The 22,707-nt window shown below is 44.9% G+C and overlaps 2 protein-coding genes across 3 annotated transcripts; both read right to left on the bottom strand.

Annotated features, from left to right (window-relative positions):
• Window positions 1-1,693: 1,693 nt before the first annotated feature.
• Window positions 1,694-17,132, bottom strand: casc3 (casc3 exon junction complex subunit). The gene is given in 14 exon segments (XM_064985944.1): window positions 1,694-3,728; window positions 4,499-4,639; window positions 4,867-5,069; window positions 6,383-6,490; window positions 9,172-9,280; window positions 9,418-9,479; window positions 10,040-10,805; window positions 10,807-10,921; window positions 11,359-11,532; window positions 12,452-12,597; window positions 12,698-12,904; window positions 13,767-13,822; window positions 13,919-13,943; window positions 16,936-17,132. Coding segments are annotated over 14 exon segments (2,337 nt in total). The 5' UTR covers window positions 17,122-17,132; the 3' UTR covers window positions 1,694-3,689.
• A 391-nt stretch (window positions 17,133-17,523) lies between these two features.
• Window positions 17,524-22,150, bottom strand: msl1a (MSL complex subunit 1a). Of its 2 annotated transcripts, none has more exons than XM_064985941.1 (9): window positions 22,047-22,150; window positions 20,404-21,229; window positions 19,803-20,008; window positions 19,350-19,615; window positions 19,082-19,146; window positions 18,915-18,982; window positions 18,616-18,740; window positions 18,305-18,377; window positions 17,524-18,187 (listed from the first exon to the last, which is right to left on the bottom strand). In XM_064985941.1, the coding sequence occupies exons 2-9, from the start codon at window positions 21,079-21,081 to the stop codon at window positions 18,097-18,099; spliced, it is 1,572 nt and encodes a 523-aa protein (XP_064842013.1). In that variant the 5' UTR covers window positions 21,082-21,229; window positions 22,047-22,150; the 3' UTR covers window positions 17,524-18,096. The 2 variants fall into 2 exon arrangements, with proteins under 2 accessions (XP_064842013.1, XP_064842014.1); XM_064985942.1 differs by having other exon boundaries at window positions 22,009-22,063.
• Window positions 22,151-22,707: the final 557 nt, after the last annotated feature.

Below are 22,707 nucleotides of genomic sequence, written 5' to 3'. Positions count from 1 at the left end.
TCTGGAACAATGAGGTGAGAGTCTCACCTCAATGAATATTCAATGCCTCTCTCTTCTCTCTAATTTACCTCCAATACATTTGTGCCCAAAGGGATGAGTGTATCGAGAGCAAAGTTCACTAAACAGAAGAAGCAAACCACCCCTTTTTTGGGGGGGAAAAGAGGAAAACACATCCTATATTAGCTTTGCTTGTCCTCCAACACCTGAATTCTGGTGGAATGTGGCCCAAATGGACCTATTAGTTATGGTAGGCTACCAATAAAAATGTTTTTGGTCATAATGTCTCCACAATCCTAACCTTCAAAGAAAGAATGGTTGAATTTTAACAGTGGCTTAACTCTGAAACTCTCAGCTAAAATATACATATTATACCATGGGCCAAGATCAAAGTAAACCTACACAGCGGTCTAGGGAGTTTGAATTAGTTCAGCTTTTAGCCCCCTGGCTGTGCAATATTCAGAGTTTTGACCTCATTCATACACAATTATTGATGTAGAAGCTTGAGTACCCCTAGGCTTCCCTCAGCTCCTCCCACCCGCACTCCTCTTACACCAGACCAGTAGGCTCCCTAACGCTCAGCTTTACTTGAAATCTGTCATATGGTCTGGTTCCTCTCAATGTTTCTTCCACAAGTGTTTCATCTCAATGCCAAATGTCACCTTCAGTATGCTCTGTGAGAGTTTACACCTGGCTTTTGTAATAAATGGTAGTCTTTGACAAATGACTGCGGAAAGCTCTACAAATACATTTAAGTGAATACACTATTCTCATCCATGCTTGTATGAAGCGAGATACCACATTGGTAAGTAGATAATTCCGCTGTGGCTATTTTCAAAGTGTACTCTGTATACCTACATTCTCCAGAAGATGTCATGACAGAAACATTGTAATTTGCTACATGGCAGAAAGTGAGATTCCACCCTATTGGTAATGTCAGCACCATATTGGCATAGAGACAGACCGAGGGACCCTGGCAAAGAGATGGCAGGCATGTGCATTTCCTTTGTAGCCTATCCTGTACAACGTCGCTAACCAAACAAGGGCTATAGTTAAGTATACAAATACAGCAATGCCTTGTCCTCTTATTCAGATTTGAATCAATTGTGTTCACCTCGTTTTTGAAACACAAACCATATTTTCCACTCGAAGAATCAAAATTGACCCGTTAATGTCTCTTGCCATCAAGCTGTTACTCCACTGCAAGAGGCCTTTCAGTCTCAGTACAGGCCCCAGCCATTATAAGTGGGCCATTTTACCATCCATCAATGGCCCCATTATAATACAAAAGTGAAATGCAACCAATTTAATTTTCATGTGATGGCTGGACTCAAGTCATGTTAACGTAAGGGTCAACTGGAAAGGGCAAATTGTATAATTGAGTATTCTGACTTGTAGAATTGTGGCCATGAGTTCGTAGATAGGTTGTCTCGTATGGCCGTTGATGCAGCATGGTGTTTGACTCCCACGGGGGACCAGCATGAAAATGTACACACTGGATACTGTAAGTTTCTCTGGATAAGAGTGTCTGGTAAATGACTCATTTAAATAGTACATATAGTTGTTTTGTGAATGATTTAAATGTTTAACAGGCCTACATGAGAAACACAGTACCATGCAGTCATGAAGGCTTGGCACAATGTCGCCATCCAGTGGTAGCCATTGAATTAACTTCAAATCAACCACACCACAATCATTATCCTATACTTTGTTTAATATTCCTCTGTCTAAACAAAATTTGCTCCACAAAGAAACATTTAAGAAACAAGCCCTCAGTGTTGGCTGGTCTAGTCTAGTCTTTTTTTTTTTTAAATTTAACCTTTATTTAAAATGAAACATTTCAAACCAATTTAGTCTTAAGGCAGAGAAAATAAAATATTTAAAGTAACATTACCAGACATTTCTAAACAAATAACTTAATACAACTCAATTCAGTTTATACTGATTCAGTAGTTTAAGAAAAGATAAAGCCTATTTAAAGATACATCAATAACCTGCCCTTTTCCAGGCAGGCTTACTATAACAGCTTGCAGCCACCAGCACCAACTGAATTATTTTCACAATCATATCTATGTATGTATAACATGCATGTATTGTAGGTTTGTTAGGTTGCTTTTAGACTTCTATTCAAAGTCTTTTGACCAATCAGATCTGAAAAATATCTGATGTGATTGGTCAATAAACCAATTAGTGGAAAACGCTCAGAATTGGGCTGCCTGTGTAAAACGCAGCAGTTAAAGGAATTTTCTTTAGGCAAAACAAAACATTTCAGATCAGCAGTATGTTCTGCAAACAGACCAATCAGATCCAGGTTAGTGGTAGAGTGGCCACACCAGTCACTCTACTTTTACAAAAAGGATTCTGAGGAAATAAGGAAAAAGCAAACCTCCAAACCACCATTTAAAATGTCAAAAGCCAGACAATTTTACATTTATTTTTTATCCATCCATAAGACTGGACATCCCTGCAGACTTTTGTGACAGTATTCATTTGATAACAAGGTGGTAGTATTTATACGAATTTAAGCCACAGGCTTTAATATACATTTATCTATATACACACAGTTACATTAGAGAAAGCTATCACCAAGCAGTAGCACTGTCAAGTACATCAGTTTCAGGCAAAGTTAAATGGTTCTCTGGTAATACAGTAATACGTTTAAACAACAAACAAAAAAACAGTACAATGTGGAAGGTATCAAGAGAAATGGAAAAGAACACGTTGAATTTCTAGGGTACTAGCTATAGGTTAGCACCATTTGTATATAGGATTTATTCTTTATCTAAAAAAAAACAAAAGTGCGTTAACGAGACTTAAAACCATAAAATAAAAACTAAGATCTACGATGCCGTTGTGAGATGAAATGAGACACTCCACATATTTATTTGGACAGTGAAGCAAAATTGTATTATTTGTCTCTACTCCAGCATTTAGATGAGATTCAAATATTTCATTTGATTGGTCTAGATACATAGTGCTTTCATTTCTAAAAGGAAAAAATATTTATTAAAAGAACCTTAAATTAAACAGAAGGACGACATTCTGTACTGCCGCCTCGTATGGAACATTGATCTCAAATCCAAAACATTTAAAGTTTTGCTTCACTGTCCATATAAATACGTAGGGGAGTGTAAATGTAAAAACATTTTTTTAGCTATGGAGGGTTCCGGAAACACTGGAGTAGAATGTGTCTGGTGGGTGGAACGAACACAGCTCTAGCTAGCCCACATAAAATGACTACCTATCCCAGTTATAACTCTCCATAATACTCACATGACACATTTAACCCAGTCCTAAACATTTGTTCGAGCTTACAACACATTTTATGCATGAATATACCTACAGTTGAACGACAGATTGTTAGAAGGAACAAATTTCTACGGATGTCGTCATCAGCGTCAAGTAATGTTTAAAGAGGAGTTGTTACCAAGGGCTTTCTTTAACGGTTTTATATGGTTACGTTTTATAGGGGTTTTAAGACAGCACTCCACTCAGAGGCAAAACACTGGTAGGTGAACCAAAACAGCAAAAACCCTTCAGCATTGTGGGCGACCGACCAATGGTGCACCTGAACACAAGGCAGATAAAAACTCTAATCATCCGCTCCACAGGTGGTGCTGGTCCTCTATTGCAGACCCAGTCTCCCTGTCCCTCGCTCTCTTCCGACTGGCGTAGTCATTCGGACCGTCGTGCTAGGATCTGACCTCCTGACTGGCCTTCCCACTCCGGTCCTGGAGAGACGGGGGGAAAAAATAGCAAAAACGGGACAAATCAGCGCAACTGTTCTGTCGCACAAGCTTTGGATTAGGCAGGAAGAGGGAGGCGAGAGAGACATGAACGCATGGTTCAGCAATTACAATTGAGCTCATTGGAAAAGTCTTGAGATTTTCACGCAGCTAGGTGTTGGGCATTCGTTTGTTTGCAGGTTACCTCTGCACCAAAGCACATCTCTGCTGGGATTTTGAATCATGTCTCTGTAGAGTGTGTGTGTGTGTTCACTCACATTTCAAAAAGAGACATCAGTTTGAAGGCAGTTTTAGGAGGAGCTCTAGGGGATAAGAGGAGCTCGTCTGTCATAACGAACTGGAGAGCAGAGATCTAAACACACATTCAGCTGCTTTACTCCGACTCAGAGCCACTGGCCTTCACACGTGTTCAAGGCAAAAACACCATTTGATTTAGACATGTAGCCTACGTTTGAACGGGGGCTAAAAAAATAAATGAGGAACACAGACAAATGTATGGCTACGGTATGGTGTGACCTACAGCTACACAGACCTATTCCGTACTCCTCACCCACCCAACAAAACAGACTTTCAACATTACCAACATTCTTAAGGAACATAACCTTCCCTTTCGTCCTACTCTCACACCGGCTCATCCAGTTAGGACTGAGGCAGGTCTAAGTCTTGGTGTTTGATTGGGCGAGTGGGTGAGAGAGTGAAGACTTGCCAGTTGTTGGGTCGCTGGGGTTTGGGGCTCACTCCGGGCCGTACCCTACCTCTGGTGGGGGAGGTTTGACGGTGACGGGCTGGGAGGAACGCCGGGGAGGCGAGGGTTTGGGCTGGGCTTGCTGCTGCATCGGGTCGTAGTACGTCACCCCACCGTACACCTGCGACTGGCCGTACACCTGCGACTGGGCCTGAGGGGAGGTTAAACAGTTTATGCATGAGTGTAAATACCAGTATGTTTGTAGCATGTGCTACACATTCCTAAATGTTAACGGTAGAGTCGAACACCCCTTATACATTTGCCAAGAATTGCAGAGCTGACAGAATATTGCAACAGTAATTTTGCACTGGGTAGAATATATAGCAACATTTGACATGCAGATATGGTAGCTAATGGTGTCGAGGGCAGAGGTCTCACCGGGGGGTTGTACATGGGGGGCAGGGTGGCTCCTGCCGGGTAGGGGTAGTTGGTGTTCCCAAAGGTCATGACACCTGGCGGAGGGTAGAATGGCGGGGCCAACAGCTGCTGTGGAGGGGGCTGTCCAGGGGACATGGAGACAGGGGGAGCAGCGTAGAGAGCCGGGTTGGGCATGGGGCCGCTCGACTGGTGGGGGTGTAGACCTGAGGGGAGACAGGAGGGGTTCATGGGTGTGACTAGACAGACCCATACAGTAGCCAACACCATACCGGCATTTCTGGTCAGGAGTAGAAGTGGCCATTTAAATGAAATTGTAAACATTTTTGAAAAAAATCCTTCACCCCCCCCCCCAACAATTAAAATCACAGTGCACTTAGTTACAACAATGCTGTAACGTTAGGAGATATGAATCTTTCAAAATTATTTGCCACAAATATAAAGCGCGCCGCACGTCATCATGGCTAACAGTTGGGAAAATGTCAGAGTGAGACAGGGAAGTGACAGCAGCAAAGTCCCGTACTGCAATAATTAGGGGTTAAATTAGGTAGTGAAATGCAAACTTTGCAAAGTGGAATTGAGCTAATGGCAGCACAGGTACAATGCTCAACTATCTGAAAGGGAGGCACCGTGAGACTCAAAACATTTCTGGCAGCAGCACAGGACCACAACAAAAGACAGGATCTTCACAAGAAAAGAAGTGCGATAAGGGATGGAGAAAATAACAGCACTGATTACAGAAACTATTGCAGTTAATATGCAGCCATTGTCAATGGTAGAGGATGTCGGCTTCAATGCCCTGATGGTATATCTAGAACCAGACTACAAGAAAAACTGAAGCCCCGGAAAGTGAAATTGTACAATGATTGCTCTGCAATCTGAACACGCGGTCATACATCATTGCCATGAGCCATCACATTGATGAGAAGCGGGACATTAAGTCCCATGTGCTGACCACCGAGCATGGAGAAGAGGCACACAGGAGAGAGCCTACCATCATTGCTGAGTGGGTGGGGGACAGCAGTAAGGTGAGCGCCGTCTGGCAGCCATGACTGCGGTGGATGGGCGCCATTGCCCCCTAGTGGTCATATGAATAACCATATCTGCATTGTGAATTCACGTCATTTTATGTTTTTTTCTTATCGTTAAAAAAAAATGGTTAAAGACAAATTGTACATTTTTCACATCCCTAGTCAAGAGGCACTTGAGTCAACGTTTTATGACGTGAAACACTTATTGAAAAGCACTATACAAAGTAGTTGTTATTTTTCTTCATTAATCCAGTAAGAATAACAATTCATATGAGAGTTGAGAATTTAAGCAATACTATTACCGAGTTGAACATGTCTTCACTTGCATGGTGATTATGCAGAGGTTAGTGATGTTCAAGAAAGCTTGTCATTGCTGGCAAAAAAAATAAATCAAAGACTCCAGGCCAAGTTCATATCTGTCATCTTAGTTGAGGGTAACTGCTATCCACACCATGTATTTCCCTGGCAGCAAGTTGACAGACACTAACCTGGGTGTCCTGGGTGGGGGAGGTGCATCTCAGGCTGGACCAGAATGCCCTGGGGTGGGAGGGGGGCGGGGCTGTCGCCATGGGAATAGATTGGTCCTTGGTAAGACACTGCAGGAGGAGACAATATAGCATTTACACTCACGTTTACACTCTACGGTATATTATTCTACAACTCCATGACCAAACCAAAAGTATGTGGACACCTGCTTTTCAAACATTCCTAAATCATAGGCATTAATATGGAGTTGGTCCCCCTTTGCTGCTATGACAGCCTCTACTCTCCAGGGAAGGCTTACCACTGGATGTTGGAACATTGCTACAGGGACTTGCTTCTGTTCAGCCACAAGACTATTAGTGAGGTCGGGCACAGATGCTGGGCGATTAGGCCTGGCTCGCAGTCGGCTTTCCAGTTCATCCCAAAGGTGTTCGATGCCGTACATACCTACACGTAGCTTCACATCCCCTAGAATTTCTAAGCAAACAGCTGGAGGCAGGGCTTTCTCCTATAGAGCTCCATTTTTATGGAACGGTCTGCCTACCCATGTCAGAGGCAAACTCGGTCTCAACCTTTAAGTCTTTACTGAAGACTCATCTCTTCAGTGGGTCATATGATTGAGTGTAGTCTGGCCCAGGAGTGGGAAGGTGAACGGAAAGGCTCTGGAGCAACGAACCACCCTTGCTGTCTCTGCCTGGCCGGTTCCCCTCTTTCCACTGGGATTCTCTGCCTCTAACCCTATTACAGGGGCTGAGTCACTGGCTTGCTGGGGCTCTCTCATGCCGTCCCTGAGGGGTGCGTCACCTGAGTGGGTTGATTCACTGATGTGGTCATCCTGTCTGGGTTGGCACAAGATCTTTGCGGGCTATACTCAGCTTTGTCTCAGGATGGTAAGTTGGTGGTTGAAGATATCCCTCCAGTGGTGTGGGGGCTGTGCTTTGGCATAGTGGGTGGGGTTATATCCTTCCTGTTTGGCCCTGTCCGGGGGTGTCCTCGGGTGGGGCCACAGTGTCTCCTGACCCCTCCTGTCTCAGCCTTCAGTATTTATGCTGCAGTAGTTTATGTGTCGGGGGGCTGGGGTCAGTTTGTTATATCTGGAGTACTTCTCCTGTCCAATTCGGTGTCCTGTGTGAATCTAAGTGTGCGTTCTCTAATTCTCTCCTTCTCTCTCTCGGAGGACCTGAGCCCTAGGACCATGCCCCAGGACTACCTGACATGATGACTCCTTGCTGTCCCCAGTCCACCTGGCCCTGCTGCTCCAGTTTCAACTGAACCGCGGCCCTAGGACCATGCCCCAGGACTACTTGACATGATGACTCCTTGCTGTCCCCAGTCCACCTGGCCGTGCTGCTGCTCCAGTTTCAACTGTTCTGCCTTATTATTATTCGACCATGCTGGTCATTTATGAACATTTGAACATCTTGGCCATGTTCTGTTATAATCTCTACCCGGCACAGCCAGAAGAGGACTGGCCACCCCACATAGCCTGGTTCCTCTCTAGGTTTCTTCCTAGGTTTTGGCTTTTCTAGGGAGTTTTTCCTAGCCACCGTGCTTCTACACCTGCATTGCTTGCTGTTTGGGGTTTTAGGCTGGGTTTCTGTACAGCACTTTGAGATATCAGCTGATGTACGAAGGGCTATATAAATAAATTTGATTTGATTTGATTTTGATTTGATGGGATTGAGGTCAAGGTCTTTCACATCGATCTCAAAAAAAAAACAAATATTTCTGTACAGACCTCACTTTGTGCACAGGGGCATTGTCATGCTGAAACAGGAAAGGTCCTTCCCCAAACGGTTGCCACAATGTTGGAAGCACAGAATATTCTAGAATGTAAGTTATGCTGTAGCATTCTGTTATCCCTTCACTGGAACTAAGGGGCGAAGCCCGAACCATGATAAACAGCCCCAGACCATATTCATGCATTGGGGCAGGTAACTTTCTTCTGGCATCTGCCAAACCGAGATTCGCCTGTCGGACATTTCTCATGACAATGCGTTTCCACTGGTGCAATGGCGGCGAGCTTTACGCCACTCCAGGCGACGCTTGGCATTGCACATGGTGATCTTAGATATTTCATGAAGCTCCCGACGAACAGTCCTTGTGCTGACGTTGCTTCCAGAGGCAGTTTGGACCTCGGTAGTGAGTGACGCAACCGAGGACTGATGATTTTTACCCGCTTCAGCACTCGGCAGTCCCATTCTTGTGTGGCCTACCACTTCACGCCTGAGCCGTTGTTGCTCCTAGACATTTCCACATCACAATAACAGCACTTACAGTTGACCGGAGCAGCTCTAGCAGCGCAGAAATTTGACGAACTGACTTGTTGGAAAGGTGGCATCGTATGATGGTGCCACGTTGAAAGTCCTTGAGCTCTTCAGTAAGGCCATTCTACTGACGTTTGTCTATGGCGATTGCATGGTTGTGTGCTCAATGTAATACACCGACCGGTCAGCAACGTGAGTGGCTGTAAAAGCCATATCCACTAATTTGAAGAGGTGTCCACATACACTATATATACAAAAGTATCTAATGTGGCAATCAGGTGTTAAATATGTGTTAAATATAACAAAATAAGCTTCGTGTTTATGACAGTGCCACAGATACCCGTGTACCCTACCATTCTAACTAACCTCTCAAAACATTTTAAAACAGCTTTTTAATGCAGCTAAAACATGTCGTTTAGTACTGATTCTACCAGAGCCTGGCTCTGAGCCTATGGACAAAGACACCGGCTAGTGTGTGTTTTCAGTTGTGCCCTGCCTTCTGGTGGTAGTGTGTGGCACTGACTCACTGGGCTCGTAGTAGTGGCCCTCCATGACCCCTATGTGCATAGGAGGAGCGGGCTCCGGGCTTGGCCTCTGGCGCTGGGACGAGTACCGCTTTGCACGGTTACCAGCTCCCTGAGATGGAGAGAAAGAGGATGAGAGCTAACCGAACCACTCAATGTCAGGTAAAAAAAATGCCAGATTTCCCCTTGAAGGCAACATATAAAAATGACAAACTCATCTTGGTACATAACACAAGCAGGCCTACTCACCAGCTCTTCTATGTTACTGTATTGTGGAGGTGCTCCACCCATGTGTATAGAGTTAGGGATGCCTGCAACGAGACGAGAAAAGAGTCGACAATACGCAAGCAAAACAAATCCAACTAACTGATCAACTGCTGGTGTTTAGTTAGTTACAGTAAGGAACACGTTACATCATATAAGCTTCATGTCAAAACAGCTACCAACGTGTAGTTCTAACTTTTGACAAAATGTGTACTTGAGGCACTTTAAATCTTGGGTGCCAAAAGTACATTTTATTTCCGATGTATTGCATGATAAAAACCTCCCAGGCTCCAGACTACGTGCAAGGCTTAGGAGAGAGAGACTTCCATTCCCACACTACCGTCTGCCCACATTGCTCCACACTGACTGCAATGGCCTCATTATGTCAACCAGCCACACTGAGCGGTCAGCGACTGACCGACCAACCAACTCAGTGCTGCACCAGGGAGCTGCTGCTTAGCATCACCTGGGCTGCTGGTGCAGTGGTGACTGAGATGCTTGTAACAGTGCGGCTGGAGCTCTGAGAGGGTGTGTGTCACTACATAATACTCAAAATAAAAAAGGGGTAGAGCGAGCGAGAAAGGAGAGAACAAAAGAGTAGGCTCACCCCTCATCTCAGCGCGTAGATACGAAGATGGGTTCTGGGGCCAGTTCGGTCCGGCCAGGCTGAGTCTGGTCAGGTCCTGGTCCAACCCTGTGAGTACTGTCCCCTGGCTGTTGTCTCCAGCATCCCCCTGACTCTGACCGGGGCCATGCCACGGCTCACTCTTCAGGGCCGAGGAAGAGACGGTGGAGGCAGGCTCCTCAAGAGAGGCCTGCTTGCCCAGCTCAGTGGCCCGGGTGCGAGTTCTCCTGGCTAGGGAATACGACTTCTTCTCCACGGGGCGCTCTGGAGCCGGGGAGGCATCGCGGGTAACCTGGTTGTCTGTCAGAGGAGCAGATCCCCCTCGCTGCTGCTCCTGTCGTCGCGGCGGTGGCGCAGAGTCCCTTTCGCGATCTCCCTTGCCACTGTAGTGGCGATTGTAGTACACGGACTGTGACGTTGTCACTGTAGTTGTGTTGCGCTCGTCATCCTCCTCGCTGCGGACCTCTTCTACCACGACCGAAGGGCTGCGCTCTGTATGGGCCCCTCTGTTCCCCCGGCCCCTGGGGCCTTGTTCCCCGTCCATGGGCGGTAAACTCCGGGTCTGGAGGGGCTCGGCCTTGGGGCCTGGCCGTTGGGACTCCTGGTTTCGGTCATTCCTGTGGTGGGCCTGGGGAGGGCGGTTGCCCTGAAAGCCCCGGGGTGGGGGGTGGGAGGAGGGCCTGGGGGGGTTGTTGCTGCGCTGGGTGTTTGGGGCTGCTGAGGGGGGAGGACCAGACTGCTGCAGGGCCACGGCTGGGGGCGCTACGGCTGTTGGGGTTCCCTCCTTGCTGCCAGGAGGTATGGACAGGTCTCTCCCAGTCTCCGTCCTGCCAGCGCTTGTCCCGGACTGGAGAGGTGCTGTGTCTACAGGGGGAGGAGACGGCTAGTGTGAGGACAAGCTGCAAGTAGACCAGCAATGGGCAAACTATGGTACGTGGGCCAGATTATGTTTTGATTTTTATTTATTTTTAACATCTAAAACGAGATAGTAAGTATGTAGAAATGATATACCTACATATACATATATACACACATACATATTTTCAAAGAATTTTCCCTTTTCTGTCCTGCAAAAAGCTCTTCACTATCTATTTTTACCTCAACGTGACACTCATGCCAAAATTATTGCCACCCCTGTAGTTAACCATTGTGGTTTTTCACAAGATTACATTGTAAGGGGGTGACATTGTGCCTGTTAATATAAATTGGCACGATAGACGGTACTGGTGGTTAGTGTTACAGGCTGTCAGGGACATGGGGATTTGAACACTGGGCCAATAGAGTTGAAGGGTTAGTAGTACCTGGGCTTGCGCTGTCTATAGGACCGCTCATTGGAGACACCTCCGTTGCGGATGTCATAGCCATAGATCGCAACCAGCTCCTCACGTGACTTGGGCGCCTGCTCCTCCTCCCTGAACCTATCGTGTTCCCAGCGACCCTCATCCTTCCACAGCTTCCTGTTACGACCCTTAGGCCTGGAGGACAGGAAAGAAGCCACAAATATATCAATAAACAGGTTTACCAATGAAACAACACCCATCTATTACTCAGGGATACAAACTGGTGAGGGCCCAAAAAGCTGACACTTTTTTGTTGTTGCACTGAAACATGCTAAAAATCCCTGCTAAGCGGAAATGCAGGTTTTAACTAATTAAAAAACAAATATGATCTACATTATCAGTCTGAGTGTAAAATAAGTGGTTCATGTGAACCTAACTCACAGCTAAAAAAATGTAAAGAAAGCAAGCCAATGTTACTGGTTGCCTAGACTTCACAGCAAATTACTCAAGTCTTGAGGAAAAAATACAATATTACTAATATTGCAGTTAGCCATGACAGCCTTCATAATAGAACACTTGTGACCACACACAAAGACACCTAAATATTACACTTGGGCATTTAAAAAAAAAAAAAAATGTTTAAGTAGAATGCATTACACTAACAAGCATTCTGTGTGTGCTCTATTATAGTGGCCACGATAGATGACATCAATCAGGTGCAACAGGCTCAGTGTGCAAAAGTAACATTCACTTAGTAACAAATGAAAATCCCCCCCCCCATTTCAGTCGCGTGCTTGCATTCTGTTTTGTGAACGATAGGCTGAGCCTGGGATACAGCCAGTATAGCTTCAAACGCCCATCACTCGCTCGCTTACAGCCAGTAGTGATCCAAAGCCTCCGCCTCTATCCTCAAACATTTCTCATCGGATCTACACGAATCACATAGGTCACCTATTCTGGATTCAAAACGGTGAAATTCATCGAAAGGTGGCTAGTTTTTATCCCTGATTAGTAGGAGTTATTCCTCCTTTCTGTGTAGTTGTTGGTCATGTTTGGCTCGTTCCAGTTGAACGAAAAGCATTTAATGGATAAAAAGGGTAAACCCCCCCTTTACCGTTCCTCCTCCTGTGCATTTCCTCTGACGTCGTGCTCAAAGAACATTCCCTTACGGGGGATATAGGCTGGGTTATTACGATCCTGGTCATCATCCAGCTTCTGGCCTGGTTTAGAGCCTTTATTCTCTGAGTCTTCTGTGCTTTCCTAGTCACACAAGAGTAGAATTACTCAAAATGATTGACCAAGAGGCCTATATTTGTATGTGATTCCTCAACTCCATTTTCTTTTCAATTAACCACCTTACCTGTCCATCCCCGCTTTGACGCTCCCCTGCCAGGTTGCCTTTGTCTTCACACTTCACTTCTTTCCTCGTACTTTTCTCACCCTCCTCATCCTTTCCCCCTCCTTCCTGCAGCTCCCCCTCTGCAGCAGGGGTGTCGGAAGCAGGAGTGGGTTTGGGCCCAGCAGCCGGTGGAGGGACCTCTTCCTCCTCCTCCTCCTCCTCACCTCCCTGAGAGAGAAAGTTTGAATTAGTTTGCTCCATGTGTATCATTATCAAGATACTGTCAGAGAGCTCAATGCAAATATCATTGGAGTCAAAACCGTCCATGCATAGTGGACAAATTAAACAGATCAGAACCACAGTTAAGACCTCATTAAGAGGATTCCAGTACCATCATAGGCATTGCAGTGCACGAGTACATCAATTGTAAATGTTATTTTTTTGTATCCTGCAAATAGGGGCTGCTACAATGCAGAAGGTCTGTGTTCCGAAATACCGGTACCTGTCATCAATGGTTGAAACCTGCTTCATCTCTTCAGTCCCTCTTCAGATTTCGCTGCGGCAATTCTGACATTTTGCATGGCAATATGCAATGATTTTGTCAAATTTGTTACAAAAATGCACTGACGAGGGAAAAGCTTGTGATGTGTGCTTAATTGAACAATATTATGCAGTAAATGTGCAGTGGAATTAAAATAATGAGCCCTTTTTAAGTGTGGTGATCGGTCAGTTGTATGCGATAATTTGACTGTTTTATGAGGTACTAGTGCAAGATTGGTCAAATTTGCAAGCCCTTAAATAAGGGGGGGGGGTCTCAGAATAGAAAAATCCTGGAGGGACTCTCGTTTCATGGTGACACACAAAACAATTTTCAAATACTTTGGAAGTTAGAAACATCATGATCTTTCCAATCTATTTGTTGGGATATGCTGTTGGGAGAATGAGGAACCTTGTGGTAGGCTCATGAAGCCTGCATTACTGAAATTCAAACAACCTGGTTAGTCATATACTATTTTGCCCATGCAATTTTTTTTTTATTACATTCAAATTTTACCCTAAAGCATAACTCTGTTCAGCAGTGGCAACTTACCTCTGAATGTGAGCCATTCTCCTCAGGATCTGCGCTTTCATAGTCAGAAAGGACAGCTGCAAAAATAAACATCAACTGTGGGAAATGCCTCAGATGCGTGCATCATTCTAGATAGATAGGCCATTGGATTGCATCAACAAACACTGACTCACCTTCTCCTACACCATCTTCACTTTCCTGTTAAGAAAGGATAACACTAGTCAAACAATGCGACTGAACCGACAACAAATAGCAACAGTATGTAGCCTACACACCACTGACAGGCAAACATGATATCAACTCTACACAGATGTGGAAGCGGACAGGTTTTTCTATCCACAACCCAGACTGACTACAATAAATGGTTTCCTAAACAAAATCTAATCCAAACCTGGCCAAAAGAGCACCCTTCCTTGGCTAAATGGAGAAATCGGGAAAGTGATGAAACAACGAGAGCATGACAGACATACGTTTACCATGTTGAGAAATAAGGCGTTGAAAGAAATCACAGGCCAAGGCTCCTTGTAGTTTTTGTGGAAGCTTGAGCCCAGCCCAAACACCTTTGGCTTTAGTGAGCTAATCACCTTGTTCACCTCTGACTCAGAAACCTCCCTTATGATGAAGACAGGTTGAGTGTCCTTCACTAGTGCTGAGCCCAAGAAACCAGCAGAGGTTCTGTGTCAGTACCTTGACACTAAAAAAAAAATGAGAAATTGAAGGCTGTTGCTCATGCATCCTGTGTTAGACTGTCATTCACATAGATGTCTAGTCTTTTTGCAGTGTCATTGTGGTCTTTCCCTGTTAACTTTTTTAGATTCTCCCAGATCAATTTAGAATTTCCCTTTGCTTCATCAATTATGTTGATTAAAAAAAAAAATTTAGTCACTCATTGGCCCCATTAACAAGGTCACAAACACATCTATTGGTCATGGGGTGTTTCCAAGGGTCTGGAAGTTGGCCATAATAAACATCCATCTTTAAATCAGGTGACCCTGCTAAAGTGAGTAACAGGCCCATTAGTAAACTACCTGTGGTGTCAAAGGTTACTATTGTAAAGTGGCTGTTCCACTGGATGTCAGAAGGTGAATTCACCAATTTGTAAGTCGCTCTGGATAAGAGCGTCTGCTAAATGACTTAAATGTAAAGGTTGCTGACAAGTGTGTAGCAGAGCAACTGATTGCCAACTTCAACAGCCCCTTCACATAACACTCCATTCAGTTTGACTTCAGAGCAAAACACACCACAGAAAGGGCCAACTGCTTTCTTCTGGAAAATGTGAAGTACAAGATGGACAAAGGGGGCGTTGTTGGGGCTGTATTTCTAGACCTAAGGAATGATTTTGACACTGTTAACCATGAGGTTCTCATCACAACTGTCCCAAGTTTTAACTTCTCCCCTGACGCCTTGATATGGATGAACTCATACTTTGAAAAGGCAGAACTCAGTGTGTCAGAGTGAGCAATGAGCTGTCGACCGCTATCAGCTATGAGGTGGGCGTGCCCCAAGGATCAGTACTGTTCAGCCGGTCTTCTGTCTGTACTGGGTCTGAAGTTATAGTGATAGGTGCATGCAAAGAGCAAACAAGCTGCACAAGAACTCACTACTGTAATTTGTCCAGGTTACAAAGTGGCTCATGTTTGCATCTCAAAGTTTTAAAAAAATATAACAGTCTGCATGTTCTTCTCAAAGAGGGCAACTGATGATCCTGAGCCAGGTGTCTATGTCAGGTGGTATCCGATTTTAAGTACCGTGGCATCATACTTGAGTCCAACCTCTCGTAAAGAGCAGGTGAAAAAGGTTGCCTAAAAAATAAAAAAAATTCAACCGAGCTAATTTCCGATTTATACGAAATTGTATGACTAGGAGGTAGCAAAACTGTAAGTCAAATCTATGATACACATCTTAACATACTACTTGATTAGTTGGGCCCAAGCTTGCTGTACAACATCAAAACCCATTCAGTCCGTCTACAAACAGGCTCTCAAAGTGCTTGATAGGACGCCCAATAGCCATCATCACTGTTACATCCTCAGAAAGCATGAGCTCATGAGCACATTTAATCAACCTGCTTTCTCTGAGAGCTTCCCATGTCTGGAACACACTGCCACCAGACACACAACTGCCCTACCTATCGCACCTCAACAAAACATGAAAACATGGCTAAAGGCCAATCAGACTTGTGAACATAAACCTTAGTTGTATATTGCCACTTTCTATGCTATAGCTTGTGAGGTGTGGAAACTGTTGCTTTGATGTATTTTGTTGCATTTTGTGCTATTGTTCAGTCTGCGTGCTATGTGTTGCTTGTCCTATGTTGCTCTGCAGGTGCTCACTGCTCATTGTATTGTTGTTTTTAATAACCTGCCCTGGGACTGCAGTTGAAAATTAGCTGGCTGACTAAAAGTGTTCTTTTACTGAAACGTTGATTCATGTGCACTGTCCAAGTCAAATAAAAATATAATCAAAACAACCATTCATTGTGCCAAACATGGATTCCTCACATCACTAGGGATTTCGATAAATATCAACAAGCTTTGGCGTAGTGGTGGCCATTCAAAACAAGTCGTCAAGTTCTTTACTGATTACTGGACAAGAAAATTACTTTAAAATGAGGCGTGATTGGTAGAGGTAAATATCGTAACTAGTTAACAACGTTAATTATGGTCACATTTTCAGTCAGTGGTGGAATAACTCAACAATATCAAAGCTCCCTTTGGATTTAACATTAGCATAGCTACTACTAGCTAGTACAGTAGTTGGCAAGAGCTTAACTACACTGATAGTACAGTAACGTTATTTAGCTAAATTACACACTTCCCTATATAAAACCATTAGGTAACGCGTTACCAGCGTGGTAAATATTCTAAACTAAATTTACAAAACAAAGTTAGCTAGCTCCAACGTTAGTTTACGGTTTGGCGCTGCAGACGGTTCCCGGCCGAACATGAGCTAGTTTGTTGATTTATGAGAAACATTAGCTGGACGTGGCAAACTAAAAACATGGGGATATGACTTGGCCTAAACACCGGACAACTATCCGCCCGACACCGTCCCATTCCCATAGCCGGGTGACTTGTTGACCCAGCCATGAATTAGTAGCGAGCACGCTAACGTTAGCCGAGTTAGCTAGTTATCCAACTAATCAAGTCCTATTAATTGATCGGCTTCGCGTCTCGGGAGTAAGACTCACACACTCGGATTCAGCCGCGTTTTCCGGCACCACACGAACAGCTGGTGCCTCTACTGGTTCAGGGTCCCGTACTCGGGGCTTATTCGTTGGCGAAAGGGACTTTCCACTTTCTGATCCCGAACCAGATTCATCGTCCTCCTCGCTGTCCTGGGATGCGCGCCTCCTTCGACGTCGCCGGTCCGCCATCTTAGGAATCAGATAAAGGAAACCGGAAGAATGCCAGGAATTGTGGGTGAATGTTAGTTACGCAATTCCGCCCGAGCCTACTCGATCTTTTTTCAATCAAGGCATTTCAATCTTTCTGCCAAGTTATCTTTTCAATTAGCAAGTGTCGTTAATTGGTCGAATCATTTTGAAATTATTAAAAAATGATTATAATGACATCTTTGAACAAAATCATAAATCTCCTGGAATCTCAGTTGAATGAATATGAATTATTAACCAGAGGCAATATATTGATAGTGATAAAGATTCACTTGCACTCATACCTAATTCTTCCAATTCCCATTATGTTCCAGTGCTTTCAAGGTCATTTTATATCTTGCACTTTTCAAATCAGGCAGACACAATTCAAAAGAAACCAAGTCATTTTCATAAAGCATTTGTGTTTTTTAAATTTCAACATCTTGTTTGAAACACAAACCATAAGTGCTGCTGAAGCGCTTTCAAACCATCTCACTCTCCTAATGTCCAATGTTTTTTTCCCCCTTTTATCTCCAACAGGAGATCTCCTTTCTATAGGATGCAACAGCAATCACATACAGATGGGAGTCGGCCATTCTGGCATGTCAATGTCAACAGTTTGTACAACTTTAGCTTGGGGATTTTTGCGGTGAAGTGACAAAGAGGAAAACTGTCCTCAAAGGAACCCAGTGGGAATCTAGAGGAGACAAACATGTCTGCTCTTCCTGGATAGTCCACACCACCCTCAATCTTCTTCCAAACCAGCCCTACTATAGGATCTGTTCTGCAGTCCAGCAACCATGTCCAAACTGTGGCACAGTGCATCCTTTGATTTTAGGGGATTGTGGCATGCAATTCCCCAACCTCCTGTGTGTGTTCCTCTCCCAAATAACAAGGCAGACGTTTACACAGAGGAGTCCTGCCTGGCACCAATCCAGCTGGTGTCTCCTCTCTTGGACTCAGGTGGAAAGGACAGATTTATTTACGGCAGGTCCGGTGGAGGGTCTGCTTTTTGGGCACCTCGACTCGACAGCGGCTCCGCTCATCCAGCCAGGGCAGGTCAAAGATCCTTCAATGGTGAATAGAGAAACACAGGGGTTTAGGTTGAGAGGCAAGCACTCTGATTGTATTCAAGTGATGTTTAGTTTGGTGTAATTCAAGAACCAGTGCATATGACTCAACTCACCGTCTTGACAGCTTTGGCAGAGGTCGTCCAAACACCACCACTGGAAGATGGGGGGTGATCATGAGGTACTCCACTGAGGAGAGAGAAAGAACACTTTCATAAGCAATGAGTATAAGACCCTGCTCAGTATTTCGACTGACTACATCTCAACAAACATTCCTTATGGGATAGTTGATTTTTGGCAATATATAAAAAATAAAATGTAATTGGTCACATACACATATTTCACAGATGTTATTGCAGGTGTAGCGAAATGCTTGTATTCCAACAGTGCAATAGTATCTAACAATTCAGTGTATAGGTGGACTTACCATCCTCAGCTTCTGGATAGAAGGAGAACACTTCAGGCTCACTCTCTTGGATACCCTTCCTCTTGTTCATGCGCTGCTGCAGTCGCTGGAACATCCGCTGCTCACGGATCCGCTGGATGTCCCATCTATGGGAGGTGAACGAAGGAGAGTGAAGAACACAGCGACGGAAGGTCAAAATAAGGGACACACAAAAATAAGGAGAAAGGCAGAAGCAGTATGCCAGAGAAACAGACCGACTCATAGCAAGAGTTGGTCAGACACGCAAACAAAGCCGAGTGAAAACTCCAGCCCTCCCTTACCTCTTCCTTCTCTTCTCATCCAGTTCATGCTTCGAGTGGCGCTTCAGGAAGACATTGTCATCCAGATTCTGTAAGAGAAAACAGTTTGACTTTAGACCTTCTGACCAGGGGATCAATCTGGACGTCCACCAGCCTAGGGCTTCACACAGTGCAAGACAAGTAGCCACCTCAGGGATATCAGATGCCTCCTCCTCTCCTAGGGGCTCCATAAGGTTTTCCTTCCATGAGGGAACTGTGTACAAGAGGGAGAAGGTCATTCCACCACCCATGGACTGTTACAAATCCTGTTTATCACACATTTTCCAAAAGATACAGCAACAAAAAGCAATAATGTGGCCTATTCCAACATACTTAGGCCCAAGTCTCAGCCTTCTTATGTGCTGTTCTATGCGCTGGTTCCAATACAACCATTTCCTAACAATTTGTAACACTCACTGGCCACAGGCTCCTCCTTCTTGGGTGAGGGCTCTCGCGAAGTTGGTGACGGGGGAGGCACATGCCAGCGACACAGGTACATGTCTGTGGTGGACAGGTAGTCCAGTTCCTCAGTGGCAGCCGAGCTGGTTCCAGGAGACCCATCTGAAAACTCTCCTCCGTCCAGTGGCTCCTCTTTGGGGAGAAGTGCCTCGTTGTGTGGGGACTGTGAAGCCTTGGCTTGGGCACGTCGTTTGGCTGCCCTGGGGTCCTGGAAGAGGAAACGCCTATTGGCAAGAACATAACCTTTAGAGGAATTGCCTGAGGGACAATAAGGGCTTTTTACATGCATCTACAGTATATATATATATATATATATATATCCATGTATGCATCTAGGAAGTACGTAATATCATGGAGTCTAAAAAAAATAATAAAAAACATCGCTACCTCTACCTGAATGTGGAGCCCTACCGTTTGTGGCCCTTGCCTCCTCTGCCAAAATTCAGCGTTCGGGGTGTATGGCTGCTGCGGCCCTCAGACAGCCCCTGCCCCTCTGGTGTCCCTGGAGTTGCTGCCTGGTCTTGTTGCCGACTAGGGATGTGGGTGGGGTGCTGGTCACACCCATCCTTCTTACCTAGCCGCAGACGGCGCTCCATGCGCTCGATCCGCGCCATGAGCTGCAGTAGTGAAAAAACACGCCACGTCAATGGGGCTAAAGTGAGGTTTATACCCCTTATGATATTTAAATAGTTTGTCTTGAAGGGTAGCCTATTCTCTTCAACACTTGTGAGATGTACAGTCCATAAGAGTACAACAAAAAGATATTGAATGTGTTTGAGGCTGATTTAGTTGACTTCAATTACATCACACTTGATAGAAACCATGATGTCATAATAGTGCTGCACTGCTATTACATCACAATACCACTGGTGGCATTGTGGAGCTGGCCTAGGTTGGAGGGAAAATACCTGCTGCTGGTTATTCTGGAAAATTCAATATTTCACAAAATATGCTGACCAGTTTTGACAATTGAAATGTTATACATTTGTGTTAGAAGTGTTTGCTAGCATACCATTTCCTTCTCAGCTTTAAGGTCATCTATCTCCTTACTCTTGGACTGGAGCTGCTGTTGCTGTTGTTCAATGAGTTCCAGTTGGAGGAGGAGGATCTGGCGTATGCAGCTGGTCTGTGTAGGGGAGTGACCAGGCCCTTTCCTAATATTCCCTCTTTTGCAGTCTGGGCTGTGTTCTGATGACTGTGCCCCCATGACTGCTGCCGTAGCAGCCCCTCTGACCTCCTTGCCACCCACTACATCGTCCCGGGGCTGTTTGATAGTGTTGTGCACTCCAAGGTCCGTCTTGCCCATATTGCTGTTTGTCTGTCCTAGTAGTGTCTTGCTCTTGACTGGTGTGGTGCCTTCGCCCCCCATCGGTTTGCCCTGGGGAGTTTGGGCTCCAAAGCTCACCCAGTTCTCCTCTTGCCCCGACCCAAGCCCAAGGTTCTGTCCAGATCCAGGCCTGCAGGTAACCTGTCCCTGTCCTGGCACCACCTTGACTTTCCCCTGAAGCTGCTGGCCGCTGCTGTTGTGGATACTGCCCAGCACGTTTGGGACTCCGATGACATATTCACTTGGCTCCCTCCTCAGGCCACTGAAGGAATCAGGTGTTCCTCCCGCTGGAGCTTTGACCAAATCAATCTTCCCTACTGTGTCCAGCTTATATCCTCCACTTGTGAACACAGTGGATGTCATTGTTGTGGCAACCCTACAACCATAACCCTTGCCAACCAACGCCCACCAATGTCCTCCTGACAGGGGCGTTGGTGGCACAAAGAGCTTGATCTCACAACGTGGATGCCGTTTCTCCTAAACAGTGGGCTGTCTAGATGTCCATGCAAGCCTGAAATACAAGGGAGGGATGTCAGATGGACACACAGTTAATTCAACATAGACAAAGGTTATCAGGTATAAACTAATCAAATCAAATGTTGAAACAGACAGGAATCAGCCACCTTTTACCAAGTTGGCCACAGTACCTTCTCTTACAGCAGATATAGCCCAAACAGATGGCCACTTAGCTAGTGACGTTAGTGTTCTCAATCTCTGGTAGCTACCAACTACAATTTCTCCTCACACATTTCTATACGTCCATGAATAATCTGTATGATATTGACACATGAACCAACAAGGTGACACAATAACAAAAATCGAGCTACCCAGGGAGATTAGCTGACTTGTATCTCAACAAACACATGTGTATGCCTCGCAGACGAGGTAGTTAACTAACGTTACCCTAATACAATCATTAAATAGTTGAGTTTATTCGGCTAACGTTGCCTAATGATGTGTATAACTGACCTAGCCGGTGTTTGAAAGAAAACGGGTGATTGGAGAACACATTATGCAGCGACTGGCAATTGCTTGGTTACAAGGGAAACAGTCCTAGAATAACAAACGTTAACAGATGAGCTGCAGTCGCTTAGTTGGCTAGCTACGTTAGCTGGTTAGCCAAGTCCTCCATTTTAGGTCCGCAGGAAAGAGCAAAACAATGACAGCCACTTTGCCTTCAACCAACCCGGTCTCATTTGACGCCATTTTAACTTTAAACGCTTTACAAAGTTACGTGTTTCTCTTGAACGTTATAACATATTGTGCTTGACACTTATGACTAAAGGTCACCTGTCTATTTGATGTTCTCCGTACTCATTGGAACTCACCTATCGCCTTGATGCCCACCTTCTCAGGTCGTTTAAAAATAATGATATTGCGCATGCGTTCCCGGTATGCTCGCCTCTGATTGGTCAATTAGCGAGCGGTTGCACTTCAAAGGATTTCTGAAGGATAAAAAGGCCAAGACAAATGCATATTCCTACCTAATTTGAACGATTGTTGCTATGTGTTGTAGTTAATATTTTTTTGTACAATCATGCAACCATGATGAAATTGTTATTTCTCTACTCACAAGCGGACTAGGTGCAACCAATTGGCAACTGGCTCAGTCACCACCAATTATTATTTTTTATTTTTTTAAGTACTGTGGAATGGATACAGCATTATGGCATTTCATCTGCTTGCTTGATATTAGGTTGGGCTCTTCTCTATTTGAGTAGAGGACAATTCTGGGCCCCCAAATCCCCTATCTTGTAAGGGAGTTATGTTGATGGAAGATTCGTTGAAGATAAACATTACATGTTTCTATTTTTCTTATACATTAGTTAATATCTCTCAACACTAGACCACAGGCTGCTTCGTTGGTGTCACTGTGGATCAATGTCGCTCTTTTACCACTAGATGGTATACTTTCCTAACTGAAACGGGTGTCAGTCCCACCCATCATTGTTTGTAAAGTAACATTCAGTTGAAACACCTGTTTTTAGT

The sequence above is a fragment of the Oncorhynchus masou genome, chromosome 14 (genome assembly GCF_036934945.1).
Source record: "Oncorhynchus masou masou isolate Uvic2021 chromosome 14, UVic_Omas_1.1, whole genome shotgun sequence".
NCBI lineage: Eukaryota > Metazoa > Chordata > Actinopteri > Salmoniformes > Salmonidae > Oncorhynchus > Oncorhynchus masou.
This window is presented reverse-complemented; position numbering and strand designations above follow the sequence as displayed.